At 38.5% G+C, this 22,153-nt stretch overlaps 1 protein-coding gene across 1 annotated transcript in view; it reads right to left on the reverse strand.

Moving 5' to 3' along the window:
* The window catches only part of ppp2r5a (protein phosphatase 2, regulatory subunit B', alpha isoform), a 68,350-nt gene that overhangs the window by 20,920 nt on the left and 25,277 nt on the right, over window positions 1-22,153 (reverse strand). Inside the window, exons 3-5 of the mRNA XM_034699288.1 lie at window positions 17,629-17,825; window positions 3,033-3,134; window positions 2,838-2,930 (exon numbers count right to left, since the gene is read on the reverse strand). Coding sequence (XP_034555179.1) covers window positions 2,838-2,930; window positions 3,033-3,134; window positions 17,629-17,825 — 392 coding nt within the window. The remainder of the gene's footprint in view (window positions 1-2,837; window positions 2,931-3,032; window positions 3,135-17,628; window positions 17,826-22,153) is intronic.

A 22,153-nucleotide genomic window follows, 5' to 3' on the forward strand; every position in this document is an offset into this window, starting at 1 on the left:
ATATCTGGAACACGCTCCCTGAAAGCTGTAGGTCTGCTCCAACTCTCACCCCTTTTAAATCAAAGACTAAGACTTTTTTATTTGCCACTGCCTTCATATCTTAGCTTATTTTAACTCACTTTAAATGCAAATTTCAAATTTACTTTGAATATATTTCTAATTATCCTTTTCATTTCTGTTTTTTTAAATTTGTCATTTTAATTGTGCTCTTTTATGCTTGTCTGAATGTTTCTAATGCTTTTAATGTTTTAATGTAAAGCACATTGAGTTGCCCTCCTGTATGAAATGCGCTATATAAATAAAGTTGCCTTGCCTTGCCTTCTGTACCATGGACTGACACACCAACATTTAACCAGTGATCCCTCTAAAATAAACTTAAATACACCCTTGCCACATGTGCTGCTCCCAGCTCCATAGGTTGTTTTCCGCAGCAGTTGTTTACTGCACTAGTTGATGCAACAGCACCAGAACTAGATTTAAAACTATGAATTCATGGATAATAATATTACATTAAGTAAAGGGGGTTTGCAGTTGATCCAGATCCTAAAGAGCTGCAGCCGAGTAAACTATCATGTCAAATGGTTGTTGCCACTTTAGGATGTTGTGAGACAAGTATGCTCGCTTACCCATAACAGAAACGCTGCAGGTACAAGTTGACATGAAAACATTTCTTCATGCTGAGGTGCTATGCTGCTTGTTTGTATTACTTCACACTCGAGACAAAAAATATTCCAATGCATGAACAAGTTCACTAACAGTTATGTGAAGAAATGTCAGGTACAGAAAATGTATAAGTTTGCCTCAGGGGGTTTGTTCAAAGACTTCTTCTGAGAAATGTTAAAAGGTGTGGTGCTTTAAACCTGCATTCTTTCTAATGGACAGCAGGGGGAGACTCCACTGGCTGAATAAAGAAGTCACATTTTTTGGTAGTCTATGAGAAAATGAACCTTCTTCTCTCCACATTTATAACCCCAGAAAATATTTTTGATCACTTTATGTTCTCATTTGTAAGTTTCAAGTCTTCTTCGAATGAATTAAACAGAGTATGCTTAAGGATGTTGCTACTTTGTGATCAGCAAACTGTTATACAGCGACCAGCCAACCAGAAAGAGCTGAGCGATGCATTTCCGCTATATTCTCACTTCTGACTCATTAAAACTAAGATAGCAATAAAAAAAAAATACAGAACTTCAGGCCTAAAAAGGAAGTCGATAATGACATCATTGCAGCTTCAACTCTCATCCGTACAGTCCATGGGTTTATCTTTAGGTTTGTTTGTATGTCTGGATGCTCGAGTACCTCATCTTCTTCCTCAAACAACACCACGTTTAGGTGCTTCGCCAGGTTGTTCCATGTGCCTCGACTTCTATGCAAATGTCTTTGGGATCATCTCAGAGGGATATTTGAGGACTTTTCCTGCTCTGTGTGTATTATGATAACCCAAGTTAACCAAACTGGGGGCCTTCTTTTCCTGCCTTTATTGCCACCCTGACCTCCGTCTGCTCCAACCACAGCCTTCTTCTCACAACCTGAAGGGTAAACAACAGGCGTCTATTTAAGGATCCCCCACGACACACTCACATCATGGAAAGTCGGTCCAGGCACCTCAGATGTGGCCCAGCCAACATTCCTGGCCCTGTGGTCCGCTGTTAGCTGCTTTGATTCTGCAGCTTCATGCAAGAAGTGGAGCATGGGTACTGATGCCAGACAGATGCAGCACCAGCAGCAACATTTGATGGTTTTACACATCCAACCAATCATACTGCTGGGTTGTTGAACCCTCACAGAAAACCCAACCTGCTGGTTATAGCTTAAGTTTTCCACATTAAAAAAATCTACAAATATGTGAAACAATCCGTACAAGCAAACAGCAATCACATATTAGTAATGCATGGAGATTAAAGTGAACATGTTATGGTTTTCTTCTCATCAAAGATAGTTTGATCTCCATCTTTGAACGGTTGCTCTCCAACAACCTGTTTCAACACAACACTTTGTCTGTTGCTGCAATGAACTGAGGTTTCTCAGACCTGCATTGATGCATGTGCTTAAAGTCATGGTCTCTAAATGTGGTAAGGGAGGTAGAGCCTTCAGTTATCAGGCCCCTCTCCAATGGAATCATCTACCAGTTAGAGTCTGAAGGCAAGACACCCTCTCCACTTTTAAGAGTAGGCTTCAAACTTTCCTTCTGGATAAAGCTTATAGTTAGGGCTGGCTCAGGCTTGGACCAGCTCATGGTTTTTGCTGCTATAGGCTTGGACTGCCTTTGGAACTGAATCACTAATCACTATAACCATAGACCTTTCTGGAGTCCCTGAGCTCCCTTGTCTCGTAGGTTCCTTTGAGTTGCTGCTACGGACGTGCCAGACTCCAGCTGCTACAACTACTACTATCTTTCTCACCACTATCATCTCTCTCTTCATCTCCCTCTATCTTTCTTTCCAACGCCAACACGGCTGAAGTAGATGTCTGTCTAACCTTCTTTTCGAGGTTTCTGCCTGTTAAAGGAAGTTTGTCCTTGCCGCTGTAACTTGCTAAGTGCTGCAAAGGTCTCTGCTCATGGTGGATTAAGATGAGATCAGACTGAGTCTTGCCTGTAAGATGGGACTGGGTCATTGTAAACAATACAACAGAGTACAGTCTAGACCTTCTGTTTGAAAAGCATCCAAATTTTCATGTTCATAAATGAGGAAAGGTTATATTTGTGTCTGTAATCAAGTTTTTGTTCCTTTCTTGGTTTAAAAACGGTTGTTAAAATTGAATCTTTTGTCACATTTAAACAATGAAAATCATGATACAAATGAGTCATGCTTAATGTAAAAGAAATTGACTCTTACCTGAAGAACAAATTTCTGATCGATGTGGCGCTTTGCGATGCTGGGCTGGAAGTCTGGGTTCTCTAGAAAGCGCAGGAGAAACTCGTAGACCAGCTAAAAAGAGTAGAATGAAAAGAAAATATACGCCATGTAAATCTCAAACCCACATTGAAGTAATCCAGTGTATGATCAGAACATCTGTTGTCGAGTTCTTACTTGAACGTGAGGCCAGGCAGCCTCTAGAGTGGGCTCATCCTCCTCTGGGTCAAAATCCGGGTTGTCACTTGGTGGAAGAGTGCGGAATATATTGGTGCAGATCTAGAGGGAGAAGGAGGAGTCGTATTAATAGAAAGAAAAAACAGGGAAAAAAAAGATGTTTACCTCCCAGAGGACAGTAGGGGGAGTTACAACTTGAAATAGATGGTTATTTACAGATATTCAACAATTAAACACACAGAGACATCATGGAGAGAAGGCGCTGCAGGATGAAATACAGGTTACAGCTACTAATAAAATAATAATGAATGTTAAAAAAAAAAGGTTTTGCATGTATTCAGATTTATTTATTAAATAGTTATGACAATTTTTGCATATAAGTTCATTAGTTCCTCAAAGTTCCTCAAACGCCACTCCCCATCTTGCCAGCTCAGATCATCAGATGCCAATCTCCTGACCCCTATCACCAAGTCCAAGCACTGCACCTTGGGGGACAGAGCCTTTGCCATCGCTGCCCTGACTCTCTGGAACTCTCTCCCTCCACACATTCGCAACTCTAACTCACTTCAATGATTCAAAAACCACCTCAAGACCTACCTGTTCAAAGAAGCATACAACACATGACCTCTACCCCCGCCCCACCTCTGTCCCTGTTTCGTTTTATTTACCAGTTTTATTTTTACTTTTATTCTATGTAAAGCAACTTTGAGTATTCAGAAAGCGCTATATAAATCTCATGAAATATTATTTATTATTATTTTTTATTAGTTTAGTGACCAAAGGTTTAGTTTGGTCACTAATGTGAGGATCTCTTCGTTGTTTTCGCCCCCCCCTGTGGACAAAGTAATACATGTTAAGCAGCAGTGTTACCCCATTGGCCGTTGATCATGATTTTTTGGCTTTCCACACACTAGATGACTAAAGGACCACTTTAGGGCCCAATTTGCCACCCCCAATAATCGGAGGGCGTGGCCTGATTTAAGGCTTAAGAGTACTGGTATCAGTTCATGATAACTACACACTACTTGGCATTACCTTTGCATTAGTTCATTCTTTATTCATCATCTGAATGCATTGCTCCAACATTATTTGTATGTTATTTATAAGCACAGTTATGACTTGTTTATTACAGATTAATATGTCCATCTATAATGTGTTTGAAGATCTATGTCCACACTTCACAAGTGATTGTTTCACCATTTATAAATTACCTATTACATCATTAATATACCAATTATAAAGGAGTTCTCAGCATATAGTGTATATTTTAGTAGCTTAGATTGTAGAGAAGAATTTATGTATGTAAAAAAATGTATTCTACATCTCATATAAAGTGTAAAACCTATGAGCAATTACTGTTTATATTGTTTATCAGACGAAATGCCTGTAGAAATTGCAGCTGTATATTGCTTGAAAAGGAATTGTTGATTGAATGCGTGGGAACATTTGGCATTTTAGCTAGCTGCTAACAGCTTTGAAGAGTGTGCATGACCTGTATGGTCATTAATATTAAACCTTCCTTTGTAGTCTGAGCTGGAACAGACCGGTAAGCTTTCTGGAAGACTAAAGTTGTGTGTGTCTCTTGGTGCTGCAGAATAAGCCACACTGAAAGCTCCATCCATCTGATCCAACATCCATCAGTGTAACCTATTTGTGTTTTACTAGATTTAAAGAAAACTGCAAGACATTTATGTTCTACATAGCTTTCTGCTGTGTTTAAAAAAAAAAAATCTTATTTATAAATGCTTTGTAAAGCATATAAAGTCCTTATTTTAGATGAGGTCACACAAAGTACTTTTGTGACAACTAGTAAATGCTATCTACCTACCTCAATTTATGATGAGTTGCTGTATTAATACATGTTTATAGAGCATTAACACATTCACTCACCCTTATTATATGTTTCAATCTTATTTGTGTAAATTATGAATTTACCTACAACTACATAGTTTGTACATTATGTATCTACACTGTGTAAATTATCGTATAAACCAATGATAACTTAAAAATTGGTTAGGTGATTGATTTATAAAGCTTAAAAACGGATAATTTCACACATTATAGACAAGCATATTAATCAGTAATAAAACATTTATAACTGTCTATAAATTACTAACAAATAAGTACTAATGTTGGAACAATGCTTTAGAAATTATGAATAAAGTATGAGCTAATGCTAAGGTAGTGCTATGCTAATGCTCAAGAGGATAATCACTATGAAGTGTTACCCAAACATGCATGCATGAAACATCACAGGCAGTTTGTTAATTGGAGTGTAAAGCAACTATTTCTGTGTAATTTAACTGAGGATGTTTAATCATTCTGCCAGAGTGCTGAGGGTCTGGATAAAACCATTACAGATTCTGATTCTGCTCCATCCCCCCCATTAAAATTCTGAACCGAAGACAATCGATGCAGACAGGTCACTGCCACCTCTATCCCACCTTGTTATTTTTAGCGAGTGTAAATTTGAGTGTGACACACACACACACACACACAGTGGTGGGAAGCTGGAAAAGCTGGCATTATATGGCTGGGTGAACACTCATGCTGAAGTGATAAAGACAACATCAAATTATTTATTGGCAGCTGGAAAATCCAAATGACACTAATGGGGGAGGAAGGGAATTTTAAACCTGACAGTGGCCCAAAATCTGACATGCAGGAAAAAGCATTTTGAGGGGATAATGATTTCTCAACCAGCAAGCAGAAATGCAGAGGTTAGAAACACAGTTAGAAATGCAGAGGCTAGAAACAGTGGAAACAAAGCATGAACACTTAATTGTAAACAAGGATGCTTAAAGCTAATAAAAAGCCAAACCAACAAAGTTAACCATAAGCATATTAGGTAACAAACTGGTTTTGAGATTGACTTGACTGTTAGATCTTCAAGTGTCTTGTCAATGAAGAGTCACACAAAATCACACTTTAAAGTTAACCAGGCTGCTTCAGGCTTTGTTTCACCATGTCCTTAAAGTATGCTAACATAAAATGTTTGGCCAATAGGCGGCGGCAGCCATATTGCTGCTGTCGAGCGATTGTGACGTAAAGTGGCAAGCTTTGAGCCTCCTAGCCAACAGCTACAGTGTTCCCGCCTATCAATCAAGTCAGCTGTGCATCTGATTGGAAGACTCGTAATCTCAATATCTTCAAAATTGCAGCGTTAGAAAATAATTCACCCCCCGTACAGTGTGTGCCGATCGAGAAATGAGCTATCCAGACTACACTCGTCTTTTGTTCCAGGCTGTAAACATGTTTATTTCTGCTGTAAAGATTGGATTTTTTGAATTGGTGTGTATGTGGTTTCCGGTACTTCCGGAGCCAGCCTCAAGTGGATCCTCGATGAACTGCAGTTTTTAGCATTTCCGCATTGGACTCATTTTTAGACCGGAGGTTGCTGCTTGGTCTGGATCCATAGTTGATTGGGTCTACGCCTGGCTACATATTTCCTGGTGTTTTACCAGGTCCTTCAAATAAAACATAGTGTTGTGGTTTCTATTTGAAACTTGGACTCTTGTTAGTGTTTTGTACTTTGGAAGTTGTTTGTTTTAATCAAAGGAAATAAGCAAAAGAGGAGAGTCTGAATAAAGTTAATTATGCTGAAAGAAGTAATTTATAACTGTGTACTCCTGCTGCACCTTAATTCAACATGTGATCACTGGATGGCATCTGAAACATGTTTGTCCTTTTCTCTGGCTCAAAATTGTTTGGTTTTTGCATGTCTCAAAGATGGAGAAGATAAGATGAGTAACAAAAGGTTCAACCAAAAGGTTTCATAAAACATGGGGCACTTTCTTCGAATATGTTAAGGGTCTGCACCTACTGGATGACTCATAGTATGTATGGTTACACCAGGGTTTTTCGTACCTTTTTAGTTTATCTATTATATTTTATTTGATTCTTCTCTTGCTGAATGCTATGTTAACGGTATGTGTACATCCCGCTTTTATGTGTATGTCCCTACATATTCTTGTATGTGTGTGCGGATTACTCGTATGCATAATTGACCCGTTTTCCTTCTTTTGTCCTTCTATTGCCCTTCTGTTCAATGCACTATAGTTACCTCAAATACGAACTGTTTATTTCTTTGTGTAGCTCGTTGAACGGCCAAGCTTAGTTTGTGTTGTGTTCTAGTTGTCTCATTTTCTTGTTTTTTTTGTTGTTGTTTTGTTTCTTTTACTTAAAACTACTCTTATTTTACTGAAGAACCCGTCGAACATATATCTGTATGTTTAAAAAAAAGCTGTGGGGAAAAAAAAAAAGTTTTGTCATTCTATCCAGTCGACTCCATTTATATAGAACATTAAAAAAACAACAAAAAAGATTACTCATGAGCCCATGAAACACAAAGGCCATAAAACACATGAAAAGAATATTTAAGAGAAAGAGACACAGATAGAGCCCACACAACTCATATGCTGGGTTCAAAGTCAAGGAATAGGAATACATTTCTAGACTCAATGTAAAAGTTAAACACTATTGAATGTTTACAATGATTCTATATGACTTTGTTGCAAAACCTGTCACGTAATGATCAGTCTAACAAGCACGCTCAGCCTCTCCATACATGGGAAATAACAGCCTTGCTTTCCTGTGTAGATATTGTTCTCTTGGCGTGAAATTCCTTAACCACAGACTTGCTGAATGGTTCATAAACGCTCAGTGTCAACTTAATGAGCATCGCATGCCAAGATCCTCCACCATCCCAGTTTTGCTTCCAAAGGAGCCCAAATGGTGCAAGAATTTTCATGTGAACGAGCTGCAAATGTTCCTAACTTGATTCAAAATCTTCATCAAATGAACGACTCATAGTCCAAATCAAACCACTACATTATAATATTACGCTAGATGGGGCTGTTAACATTACACACGACACTGCTGGGAAAGTTCAGTAACAATGCTTTGGTCCTGAGGCATTCAGACGATGGGGTTTTTGCTTTCACATGACCATGTTATCCTGATCTGGTTCTAAGCTGAGAGGAATGGTCCTCGGCGTGGTCTTGTGCTGCTGCTGCGGCTCCATCCCCTTCAAGGTTGAATGAGCTGTGCATTCACAGATGCCCTTCAGCCCACCACTGTTGTTCGGAGCTGTTATTTGCCTGCTTGCTTGTGTCCTTCCTGTTATTTTAGAGAAGTCTGCCAGTGCGGTGCAGCTGTTTCTGAGCTGCTGAAAAACACCATCTGGAAACAACAAATTGTTCAATGTTCAAACTCGCTGACAGCTAAAAACTCATCGATCCCTCAGCCAAACAATGACAGTAGCTGGTGACTTGCCTGCATGAGTTATACACTGTAACTCACTCGCTGTTTGAATTAAGTCGCACTTTTCACACCTCTGCAATAAAGATGCACATGTAAATATGAACACCCACACCCTTGAAACAAAAAGTCATAACATTCAGCTCAATCTGCAGTGCAACTCGGTACTGTTTCACCAATGAAGCAGCCCGTGTAACTTAAATCATTCTACAATAGGTGAGACTGTCTTTTATCAGATAGTCTCTTTTAAGTCAGAAACTAGAGATAAGTGCCCATCATATCTTTAAAAGCCCAAGGTCACATCTTCAAACTGCTTTTTAATTAGTTTTGCTTTAAAAAAAAAAAAAAAGGTAAATATTGAGATTTATTAACCTGAAAAAACGTATTTTTTGTCATTTCTGCTCCAAAATGCAAAAAAAAAAGAATCTAGTGTGTCTACTAACACTTGTTTCAGCTTTATTGTGACTAGGAGCTAATGTAAACAAAGCAAACATAACTACAGTGTCCGACTACAATTACTCTACCCGCCTCTTGTTTCTAGCCGTGTCATACCGGTGCCACCAGTCTGTATCTTAAAGCTAGGGTTGGTAGTCACGGAAAACTAGCATGAATTTGAGTGTAGCATTTCCTCAGGACTCCGTCTAACCCGTGGTGAGAGCTTTTTAGACTCTGATCCCGACTGTAGTCCTGAGCAAAGCACCTCATCGGGTCAGAGGGGACAGGTCTGAGGTCGAGCGAGAGGGGCAGTAAATAGAGTCAGGGGAAGCAGAGGCAGGAGACGGGGAGTGCACTCTGGGGAAATGTACGTGCAGGAGGCGGGCAGAACAGCAGGACGGGATTTGATTGGTTTCATAAATTGGACCCTAAAGGTGGGGATTGGTTGCTATTTTCCCAGGTTTACTCCGGCTGTAGATAGTGGCTTTTTTCCCGCTCTTTTTTTTTTTAGAACACATTATGTATTGATTACCATCCGGATGTAAAGATCAATCTAACCAGAGTAACAAAAAGTGTATCTAAATCTGACTACTAACCCCAGCTTTAAGTATCCATTTGAAGGGTTAATTAAGAGGTACAGTTTAAACAGGAAATAAATACTTTGTAAACTATGAAACATCTGTGCCTTGGTATTACAATATCACGCAAGCTGAATTCTCTGTATGATGCACGAACAATTTCTACTCCTCAAGTAACAAGAACCAACCTCCTCGACCACAATGGTTGCTTTGTACTCTTCTGCAGAACAAGCAGGTGTGTGCAGAAGCTGATAACGAGGCAAATGAACATATCAGAGTGTTCCCTCTCTCTGCTCTCTGTGGTGTATCAATGCTCTACATTTCCTGGTGTGAGAAATCACTGGCTGAGCTGGAGTCACATGACTCAAAGAGTGGGTAGTCAGGCGGTTGCATTGAGCCTCAGTATTTTGTCAGAGAATTGTTCTGAGGCTGAGCACTCACAAAGTGAAGACGAATGGTAGGCTTGAAGACAGAGGGTCAAACACAGAGCAGAATCTGACCATGTATTACCTTGCAGGCTGGATGTTGCTTTCCAAAGATCATATCTGACATATCAGAACTGTTTCTGGAGTCTGTCTCTTAATCTCAGACAGCATCCCTTTCTCTCTTGTAGACTAAGGAATAGACAGTTGAATTCTATTATCCCTTTTCAACACCAACATTCATGCGACTACACAAATAAAAGGTGTTTCTGATGGCAATGTACAAATCAAGCATGCACTCAAACCAAGAATACTGCTGTGTTTGGAGTTTGTTTGCTTATTTATGTGGTAGGGTGACCCTGTCTGCAGCAGTAGATAGTCTAGCTTTAGTTCAAGGTTCTCTGGCATCTTTCTCAACAAAGGGGCAGAAATCTGACCTGAATTGGTAATACACGTACTATGACGACCAGAACCTCACACAACCCCTCCTAAAAAACCTGAACTATCCCTTTAAAATGCCTATTAGTATGTAACTGAAAAGTTACATATGTAAACCCTTTCCCAGAACTGTCATCCATCTGATAGACTAGAGGTTATTTAATTCTTGAGGTATTAAAACACTGATATCATACATGCTTCATTTACACATAATCACATTTGAGCCTGTTTAAATGTGTCAATTCCATTTTGAAAGACATTCTTTGCGCCACTAAATATCATTATTATTATTTTAAAGATTTAGAGTTTAAAAAGTAACTTATTCAGAATTGGTCTTAAAATGGGGGTCCCTTTTTTATAATCATTTAATGCTTTTTTCTTTTTAACCTATTTACAAAGACTAATGTATTGGTCTACTATTTCATCAGTTTATTCTGTTAACTTTGCATGTATTCTTTTTAACCTTTCGCGTTGTATTTTGTTTCACCATTGCTAGAAATTTCTTCCTTTCTTTCTGTTTAAGTGTATTTTTTTGTCATCCTCCTGAGTTTCTATCATGTTTTGTCTGTCAAAGCACATTGTAAAAATGTGTTTTCAAAGGTTCTGTAAAAGTGAACTTAAAAGACTTAATAATAATACAATAAATAAATATTAGTAATAATAAAATTAATAATGATAATAATAATAAAACAAATACATAATAATAATAATAATAATAATAATAATAATAATAATAGTAATAATAGTAATAATAACATGTAAAATTGTTATTTTCATTATCATTATTAGTTATTATTATTATTACAATAATGATATCTTATTATCTGGGTCATCCTATATTCTGGTCTTAAAGGTAATATAATTTACAATTAGAAGAAAGCAGGATAAGATTTAAAGTAAGTGTCTTTTTGCAATATGCATCAAATATTTAAATTTTAAGATTCAATTTGATATTGTTTTTAAATGTATATCATCATTACTTCTCATTTCTATCACAGAAAAATGTGCAGAAAGTTGCTCTACTGGAAAACTGCTCCTCGACTGCAGTTCTTGACTGAAAGTCAGTCAGAATCAGTAGTGTGGGGAAAAGGAAGGGAGGTATAGCTTTTTGTACATGAGTGGTAAGATTACAAACAGAAACTACCAATAGGAAATTTACTATTAGGTGTGTGAATTTGGCTGAATGTAAAGTAAGATATTCTAAAAGTTGTCTGGTGTTTGAGACCACAGAATTCTCCCTGACTTCAGAGTAAATCTTCAGCTCTGGCTTATGAGCGACACACATGAGGAAATGAAGGTTAAAAATGTAGAGCTTTCATGAGTGACTGCAAACTGCAAGAATGTAAACGGTCTGACTCTGTATAACACAATGAGTTACATCATTCACCACACAAACATCCTGTCACTTCAGAATACAAAAAAAAGAAGAACGCTTTGACAAAAAAAAAGATAAAAGCCAAAAACATTGGAAGTGTATGAGAGTCTTTCTTACAGGCAGAGAAGGTGTTTCAACAGAGAATCCTGAGCTGGTCATTCCAAAGTGACTGCTAAAGAAACCAGCACATTCATACTGATGACAGAGGAGGCTGCAGCTCTGTATGGGGTCAAACTGAGGCTGACAGTAGTGGCAACCAACACCTAGCAACACACAAGAGAGCTGGGAGGTGGGGAAGGGGATGGAGGGTGGTGGTGTAAGATAGACCTAACAGGGGTGAAGATGAAAGTACAGAGTGCAGCGTTGGCAAAAACTGATGAAAAAGGTGGAATCAAAGCAAATAGAAGGGGAATCATAGCCCAAAGATGTTCCTCTCAAGGAGCCGACCTGGCGTTTTCAGTGAAAACTGGCACAGAGAAGGTAGAACTCAATCAAAAACCTGCCTGGGAGAAGTGATCGTCCGTAATATCCTCGTACCGTTAATTATGAAGTTGGCAAACGAGGCAAAACCTCCTTTTGCATGAACTAGAAACCTCGCTGTTTGCACTCCTAACAACCTCTGTGATCAAAGCAATCCTCGCTGCTGCAGAATAATGGGCAGCACTTTGAACACTCACCTCTTCATTATCATGTGATGCCAAGCATGGAGTATCATGGAGAGCTGTTATCAAGTCAGCTTTCTGAGAGTGCAGCTAGTATTAGTCTAACCTCACTCAAAGGCCTGTCTGTAGTGCATGTACTCGGCTCTGACGGGGGTTTTTCTCCTGACCTAGACGCATATCACTCCCCTTGCTCACCTGCTCGTGTAGGAGAATGAAAGGTCACTGATGTGTGAAGTTTAACCCAGCTTTTACTCGTAATGTAGCTCATTTGACAACCTGTTGCACGAACACTTATTTATTAGCAGGTTCTCTCACACAACAGGATTTTGAATGCTTAAAATGAAGCATATTTTACTCACACACTTGTTGTCATATCTTCAAATTGAGCTGCTGATTCATTACAGCAGATATTTCTTGACTCCCATTTTTATTAAGTCGGACATCACAGGATCTGCTAATCATGCCATTTTGCAGAACTTGTGCATTTGAAATAGGATCTCTAGGGTAAAAAATGAAGCAACTTTTTGTTGTAATTTAGCAGAGTAACATACATGAAGCGATTGCCAACTCCTCCAGTGTGTCCCACACAAGCACCGGCAAGAGAGCTTTCTGTGTTACGCCCCTAAGCTGTGATGTTAAAGCAGCGAGCTCTCTGGGTGTTTTTAAAAGTAAACTTAAGACTTACCTTTTTAATCTAGCTTTTAATTTGGAGTCATTTATTTTTAGCCCTGGACTGCATTATCATTTTTATTATTTATATTATTTTTATTATTTTAATCATTATTATTTTAATTATTGCTTTAACATATATTTATCTTATTTGATTATTTATTTATCTATTTATTTCTTGTATTCACCTGATCTTGTTAACGCTACCTTATTTTTTGGCCTTCTTTCCACTATTACTTACTTTATTCATTTTACTGTATTGATTTTATTTTATTTTTTATATTTTATTTATAATCATGCCTTTTATAATTTTACCATTTTACCAACATTTTGTTTTCATCATTAGTTTTTAAGAAACTTATTCTGAAAAATTGGAAAAATAAGGAAGCACCTACGCTTCAGATGTGGAAAACACTCATGAAATATTATCTGAGTATTGAAAGGACACTATCGGAGGACAGCAACAAAGGAGAACTATTTGACAGTATATGGAGCAAGATTTATGAAGCTCTGTAGACCAGAGAAGCCACAAAATCACCCGATTACCATAAACTCTAAGGAACCCCCCTCAAACTTGTTGTATTAACGCAAGTGTGTGTAAGTGTTTGCAAGTGTGAGAGTGTGTATGTGTGTTGGTGTGAGTCTATATGTCGGTGAAGGTGTATGGTGGAAAAGTGTACAAAGGGATACAAACTATCTGTGAGTTCAATTTAATGTAACTGTAATGTGAATGAACAACACAGGATCTATGAAATGAAAATTGCTTGTTTGTTGTGTTTTTATTTTTATTTTATTTTTTATTCTTTGGAATTAAGATGACTAATTATTTGAATCACAGAATGTACTGATGTATCTAGACCTGCACACTCAATATAATAAAATTATATTTAAAAAAAAAATATATATACACACATATATATAATTTTACCATTGCTGTTGTTTGCTGTCTCTGTTATTCTGTGAAACACTTTGGGCTGCATGTCTTTATGTATGAAAGGTGCTATATAAATAAAGTTGAGTTAAGTTGAGAATCTGGTGTGACTTGGACACACATAGAGACCTCTGAAACAAACAATATCATTCTGTTGACACCATTAATTGGACACGACCTGATTCCTTAATCAATAGTTTCCAGGTTTGACATAGATTTCTTCCCACAGGCCATTAATAAACTGAAGACTGGTTGAGTCAGCTGTGGATGTGCTCATTTGTGTCCATCATGATAATCTGCAGTGTGCAGTGAATCACTGCAGCGCTGACTACAGTACTGACGGTTGTGTTCTAAATGTTGCACATGACTCATTATTGTTCTGTAGGAGGAAACGCTGCAGCTCCTGCTCCTTCAACACTAATCTATAGCATGATGGACAAAAGGTACTTAGCAGTAGGGATGGTTTTAAACAGACTTTTATTTATTGTGCAGCCACACCAAAAGCTTGAGTGTCAATCACGCACTTTTGACTCAATAACTTGGCCCTACATTTCTAACTTTTCTGATGAATTCACTCATGTAAGAAAAGAGAACACGATGATGGTTTAAAACCACAGGACCAACGTGTCAATTTGACTGTTTTGATTACTTCCAATGCCCAGTGTGAGCACAAAAATGTTCCATATCTCTTTAAATACATCTGATTTATAACAACGCTGTCAGATTTAAAACAATCACACCAGTCGTATTGTTCTACCCTCACAGTGGGAATATCCTCAAAAAGAAGGGAATAAAGATTTAAAATATGGGGAAACAGATCTCTGTATGGTTCAGGAAGTCACTTGAACTGCATGATAGATTGCTCTAAAGAAGGTCACTACTTCCTAAGGTGTAGATAAGACCAACAAGAGCAAAGATGCAATAAAATCCTACAACATAGGGAAGTATTGCTGGTTTGTTACGCCACAAAGTTCCTACATGTACTCCAAAACATCTAGATTTAAAGTAAAATGAAAAGCGATGGTCATCTGTAATCCTCCACTTAAAATCTAACGAGAAATGAACAGTAAATCTAGCTTCATTTCTAGTTGCAGCTAGATTATAAATGGGTTATAAATAATCTACATCATTTTGTGCTTGCCTCACAATTAGGGTTGCCAAATTCCGGGAATTTTCAAAGTTTGAAACTTTCCATGGGAATTAACAGGAATTTATGGGAATAAACCAGGAATTTACTAAATTGAAGGTTGGCTATTAATAGGGAACTTAAATGTAGTTGGGGAAAATACATTTTAGCATAATCCTGACTAAAACAACCAGATTTCATGCAAGAAGATGCTTTTTTATTTGCATGTTGAATGGGACATTGTTGGGAATGCATTTTTGTTCATTTTTGAATGGGTTGGGTCGGGGGGATGAGTAATATTTAACTCAACATTCATGTTTTTGTTCTTCAATGAAAGGATTGATTGTTCAATAAATATTTAACACTTGATAAAGTTCTACTTACAAATAAATCTGTTTTAATTGTATTATTTTGGATGGATGTCTGCTCATAACAAAACAAATATTTATGCTAGGATATGATACCTTTCCATTAACTTGCCCTCAATTCCCACAATTCCCATGAAAAGTTTCCAATTTGGAAAATTTCTAAAGTTCCCTAGCTTAACTTCCCATGGAAATTTACCGGACATTTTCCACCCCTTTCCAGCCCTACTCACAATAACTTAAATCTTGCTCCAGGTAACTTTGTACCTTCACCTCTCCTGTCTTCACACACATAAGCTTGCCCCGCCTCTTTCTGTTTCTCCCTCACTGCATGAGTCTGCACTGTTGACTTTCCATCAGCAGCATGGTTCATTAAGTCACCTCAAAACAAAACTTGAGCTTTAATTCATTTCCACCAGCAGTCTGTTCACACTGCAGGTGAGCTATGTGAGTTAGCAGATTGGTGTTAATTAGGTTTCATATCAAAACAACAAGTACCAAATGAGGTAACTTTACAAAATGATATCGGGTACCAGACATTTAACAGGTGATATTTAACAGGTGACTCCTCCCAACAATCAGTGCGCCTATTACAAGAGTTTCTGAGCAGAGTGTCTGTCAAAAGGGACAGGACAGTGAGGGGCAGACAGCGTGCACTGTTTAATTGTTCACAGTCTTACTGTCTCTTCTCCAGGGCCACCAATCAAACCACGACTGTGCCCTCCCTGAATTTGTTCAATGTTGTGATGATAGTTTCCTTAATCTAAACGTATTAAAAACCAAGGAAATTATCATAGATTTTAGAAAATCTATCTAGCGTTGACCCCATAACCAGCACAATCCATGGTGAAGAGGTTCAAATAGTGCAATCGTATAAGTACTTGTGCACTGTGTTTGACTCTAACCTGAAATCCAGTGAAAACACTGACAGCATTGCTAAACGAGCAAACCAGAGGATCTACTTGCTGAGGAAACTCAACTCTTTCGGTGTCAGCAAAAATATTTTATGTTCCTTTCATCAGAGTTTTATTGAAAGTTTTCTAACGTATTCCTTTATATGCTGGTTTGGCTGTCTCTCTGTGAAAGACAAGAAGTGTCTGAATGACATCATCAGGCTGTGCTCCAAAGTCACTGGAGTCCAGCTTAAGGACCTCTGCCTCCTATGGACAGTGAGGGTGGTCCAGAAAGCGAGCCGAATTTTGACTCAACCGGAACACATACTTGGCAGTGAATTTTCAATCATGCCATCAGGTCAGCGGTATTATGTTCCGGTGCGGAAAACAAACCGCAATGCAAATTATTTTATTCCTCCCGCCATAAAACTGCTAAATGCACAAAAGGCAGAATAAATGGAGAACTACCGAGCATCCCGCTCTGCTTTACGGTCACTGGTTGTGGTAGTTGCTGATGTCACGACGTGTTATTTATTTCATTAACTGGTTATTTTGTACTACGGACAGGTTGACTGTAAAACTGGGACTAATTAAGTATTCTGAATCTGAATCACAAATTGTGATTGTGAGTGAAAAAAAAGAAAAGGTGGCCCAGGTGAGGTGTATGAGTGAGAAGCACTGGATGTTCAGTGCCTCAGTATTATTCATCATATTGCAGACACACCAGTCATTCGTGTAGGCAGACTCTTGCAGGCCACTGAAAATGTAAAAGAGGGCCATATCTGGTTGCTAGTTGAGCGTGCCTGGTCTACATCTTAATGAAGTGGATTCATTTAAAGGTTTAACAGGATTACCGGAGCAAACCTCAAACCACTGGCTAACACTTTTAAGGCTCGTAGGATTTTTCTCTGCACAGTGGCTAAGCTTGTTCTCTTAACAGCAGCTAGCAGTGGAATACAAGATGAGTAAATGACCAAAAAGAGAAACAACAATGAAAAAAAAATTCAGTTTGCACAAAGCAATGCTGAAAACATAATGCCAACTTTCATTCCATTCTAACTCTAATTCATGAACCCTGATTCCCGCTTTTAGCAGTTACAGGGTGGGGCTTCAAGGACTTCAAATGTCAGTCAAACTGTTGGGCTTTCACTTTGTGTGTGCTGCACGCTTTGAGCAATAATGGAAGCAGTATGTTAAGAACGTTGGTATGAAGACTGCAGCATGTCCCTAACATGCTTCTGGTATTACACACCCTGTCTAGACACATGCACAGCCTCCTTTTTAATCCTGTGTAAGTGTACAGGACATTGATGAGTGACAAAAGATGAATTAAAATTAATTCTGACATTGTCATTCATGCTTTTTTTATTGTGTTTAGATAAAGCAAAAGAAATGTAAACATTTAAAAAAGGAACTTTTAGTCCTGTTTAGTCGTTTCCTCACCATATCAGTGATCTCTGGATACGTCGATTCCACCAGCACCCCTCTGTTAGTGGAGACGTACTCCACAAGCTCGTTAAGCGTGGCCCTCTTGATCTCCTTGTTCTTCAGGTCCGTCACCGAGTCAAAGAAGTCGAAGAGAATGCAGCACTGCTGGAGTTTCTGGGTGAACAGTTCCTGCTGCTCTGTGGAGGGGGCATCTGGGAGAACAGAGAAGAAAGAAAACACTCTGAATCTCTGCCTGAAAACACTAGAAAACATGCTCTAAAGCTCTGTGGAAACAGATTAGCAATGAGACAGGACGGGATGACAGCTGCAACTGGTCCCTTGGGTGGTATGAGTTGGTTTTGCAGAGGTAGAAAACACAATGCACTGTGACAGGGAGTGAGTTTGGATTAGATTATGTTTCAAACATCCCCAACTAATTGAAATCCTGAATGAACAGCACTAAAGACACTAAAAAGCAGCAAACTAAGGTCCTAAATAGCCCCTACTAGCTGCTTTATTACACACTATTACATCTGTAACTAAACAGGCTGACAAACACAATACACAGAAGCAGCCCAGTCGTTCTCGGCTTTGATTGTAAAGCCTTTTATGGATTAGACGGTGAGTGCGCTCAGGGTTATTAGAGCTGTCAAACTTGACCCCAGCTAAGCTATAAACAGCATTTGGCAGCCCTCCACAAATGTGGTGACACAGTGTACAGTGATGTTCTGTTCCAACACAGCAGCAGCAGCTCATCCCTGCAGGCACAGGACTAGCTCTGTAACGTTAGCAGAGGGACAGAGTTTAGAGAGAGTCCGCTGCAGGTCAGATTTACAGCACTGCCAAAACCAGATACCACACAGGCTCGGAGAGGTTATGCAAATATAGATGCCTTCATGACACTTGTTGACACTGAGATGTTAATGCATGTCTTCATTAAAACAAGTGTCAAAATGAGAAATTTTTCGGCGTAAATCATGCTGAAATAATGGTTTTGGATTTAAACGCCAACTCAGGTCTTCTTGTTTTCTTTGGCGTTCCATTAGTAGTAGAAGTGTCCCCCTTTTCTCAAGTCAATGCATGTCAGAATTCACACAAAAGCAAGACACTTATGTGACAGGAATTAATATGCATCACTGTCTTAAAGACACTGTGAGGAACTTTTGGTTTGAGGTATTTTATGCCCCAAGTGTTTGCTGCTTTTAAAAAAACTGAACTTTATATTTTTCAAACATAAAAGCATGCAGCCCAAAGTGCTAATAGTACATAAAATAGTGAAGCTAAAAAATATTTAAAATAAAATCAATAAAATACAAAGGCAAGGGTAAAAAACAAAGATGACATAAATAAAGAAATAAATACATTCATAAATAAGATAAATTAAAGCCGCAAGTGGCAATAAACAGGCCCTTGCACAACCACCGCCTGATGTGCGCTACCGCCTGATGTGCAGCAGCTGTTGCTGTGCTGCACTTTATTTTATCATTTTAACAACTTTGAACCATCGATGTGTCTACTACAGAATGTGCATGGTTTGGATTTGATTGGAGAAAAGGCCAACCTTGGGCAAGATCTCTTAAATAAGTACCCTTGCGAATTCGGTTGAAAAACTGAGAAAAAAAGATGGCCAACTTCCTGTTGGGATTTCACCACAACGTTAAGAGGCTTTTTTGTAGGTATTGGCCTGATACATATGGGGGGAAAAAATCATGCATGTATATTGAACTGTGTTGAGGGGCTGGCCTTTTGAAATTTGGAAAATTGAAGGTGGCGCTATTAAGCCATTTTTGGGGCTTTTTACACAGGACCAAACGAATAATCAACATGTTGCCAGGCCTGATGAGTGTGTCAAGTTTGGTGTGTTTCGGGTTTGTTGAAGGCTCCAGTAGGCAATTTACTTTACTAGGTAGAAAGAAAGAAAAATCCTTAGGGTTACAAGAGGGGCTTCGCCGACTTTGTTGGTGCTTGGGCCCTAATTAATGTTATTAAAACAATGCTTTTAATAATGCAGTCCAAATTAAATCAATACTATTTCAACTATTCATATTTTTTTCCATGCCAAAAGCACAAAACATTTGCATGTTATAGTGTCTCAAATGTACAGATCTGTTTCATGTTTTTTATTAATGATACTGACTTCAAATTTGAACACATACATTTAGCTCACATTTCACTATTTCAATTCTTTTTTAAGCCAAAACTAATAGAGTTAAATCCACTATTAAAAACACATTTATTCCTCCCTAAAACACAAACACAAAAGTGTGTTCACACTCATCACTGCAGAGAGTGTATCTGTATACATGACAGCAAAAGGAAGACGTCCAGCAGTGAAGTATCACTCCGAGTTCATTTTTTGGAGCAACATTATGCAACTGAGAGGGCATTACCCCATAAAATGGGTACAATGCACAGTCAGACGCTCAGAGAGAGAGAGAAAAATCCCAATGATTTTCACACCTAGTGAAAATGTTCCAGTAGTGTTGACAGCTGACGAAGTACTTACGCAACTGAACTCCTGTCAGACCACTGGCTGCTGCTCCAAGTGAACTCAATATCCGAGTGTAACTACAGCCAGCTGACTTGTTAACATGCTTCTTATTGCCAATTTTTCCAAAGTATTGAATCTCAAAGGCTTTCATGTTCAAAAAGCTGAATGAAGACAGACCTGGAGCCACAGAAAAGAAGGAGTACAAAGCCTCTGTGGACTGTTTGTGCTGTTTTTAGCATGAAACATTAGCAGGACTGATGACCGTACTGTACATTCATAAACTAGCCAAACTCGTATATTGCAGGTGTCATCCTTTTTCAGGGCGGCCATGCTGGACTGAAATTTAATAGAGCATTTTTAGCTTTTAACATAGACTTAGAATTCAAACCATGTCTTAAGGGGATAGTTGTACCCTAGACTGCATAAAGCACCACAGTAGTCCCAGTGACGTCACCAGGGCGTACAATGAACACCCACCAAGCGCCAATGGCGGGTAAAAAATTACTTTAGCGTGTAAAACAAAAACACACTCCCGCCAGTGGCCGATGGAAACTTTTGTATTGCATGTGAGGTTTTTTTTTCCTACTTTCACCCATTTCTGCAGATATCTATGTCTGTGGAGTTCATTTCATTTAATCTCAATCCCAGTTGATGTTTTTTTATTCTCTTCCCTTTTCCTAAGGGTTAAATGGAACGATCCTGTTAAAGCTGTGAGACAGACATTTGGCTCACTCAGTCAATGTAAAAGGTTGCACTTTTGAATATTTCTAATACATGATGATGCAGCAGTCAACTTGAAATTAAGTATAACCTAATAAACTAGCAATGATCTAATTGTATCTGTACTTAACTGCATTATTTAAATGATGCTTGAGTTGGATTTTCATAATAAAAATGTATGGTAATTACTTTAAATCAAATAAGGCATGATTTTTTTTAATTGGCTGGTGAAAAATATTTTTGGCTGGTAAATTTTTGGAGGTCGCTAGCCAATGGCAGATGAGGTAAAAAGTTAATTTTACGCCCTGGACGTCATCCATTAGTTTTCTGATTAAACCCAACGATGGAGGTTGCCATATTGGAAATGCTGGCTCAATCTAACTTCTAAAAAACAGGCGAAGAGGCGGAGCTTGATCTGCTACCAAGTGCCCAGCTGCCTTTACTGACCTTAAATGCTTTTTGAATCAGACTATGAAAATGTATTTTAATACAGGACCTGATTGAAGGAATGGGAATCCTTGGCTTTTGGAACTACAGTTTTGCACACTCCTGCATCGGTTGTATTTTTCAAACACTGGAGGTTTGCAGTGCAAAATGATATCAATACCAGCCTCATGTTTGTACGGACCAAATAAAGCTACAGCCAGGAGATGTTTAGCTTAGCTTAGCACAAACACTGGTAACGGGAGGACAGGGTCGTTATGGCTCTGCCACAAAAAAGCAATATCCACCTGCCAACACACTTCCTGGTTTGACAGAGTTATGTAATTGACTATGTCTTGGCCAAGAACAATCTCTTCCTGGAGTCTTTGTGGTGCCATCAAGACTCAACATGCCCAGATCTTTACAGCTCATAAAATCTCAAACTGTTGCTTTTGGACTTCCGTTTTAACAAAATGATAATTCAAGTAATATTTATAGAAACGTTTGTAGATTATTGTTACTATAGGCAAACCAAAATGAAAACTTGAAAACAAGTGCAAGTCCAAAAATAATGAAAAATATTGGATGTCCAAATTCAGGTGGACAATATGGTTGCAAAGACTGTTTGGATTTAACCAAGACACGCATTAAAGACACACTTATTGTCATTAGTGCTCCCAAAGAGAACAACTGTGATGTTTATGACTGATAGTTCAGTCTGTACATTTAAGATGTTTCATGAAATTAATTGTGATACTTTTGGACTGCCAGGCTCACTATTGTTGCTCTTTGTGCCTCCTGTCTGGAGACTTGAAGCCAATGCAGAAAGACTAAAATCTGCACTTCCTCAAGTGTCCTCATGAGGCTGGCTGCCAAAGTCAAGGAAGCCACATAAAAGGCCCATCT

This window comes from Notolabrus celidotus, chromosome 13, assembly GCF_009762535.1.
Source record: "Notolabrus celidotus isolate fNotCel1 chromosome 13, fNotCel1.pri, whole genome shotgun sequence".
Lineage (NCBI taxonomy): Eukaryota > Metazoa > Chordata > Actinopteri > Labriformes > Labridae > Notolabrus > Notolabrus celidotus.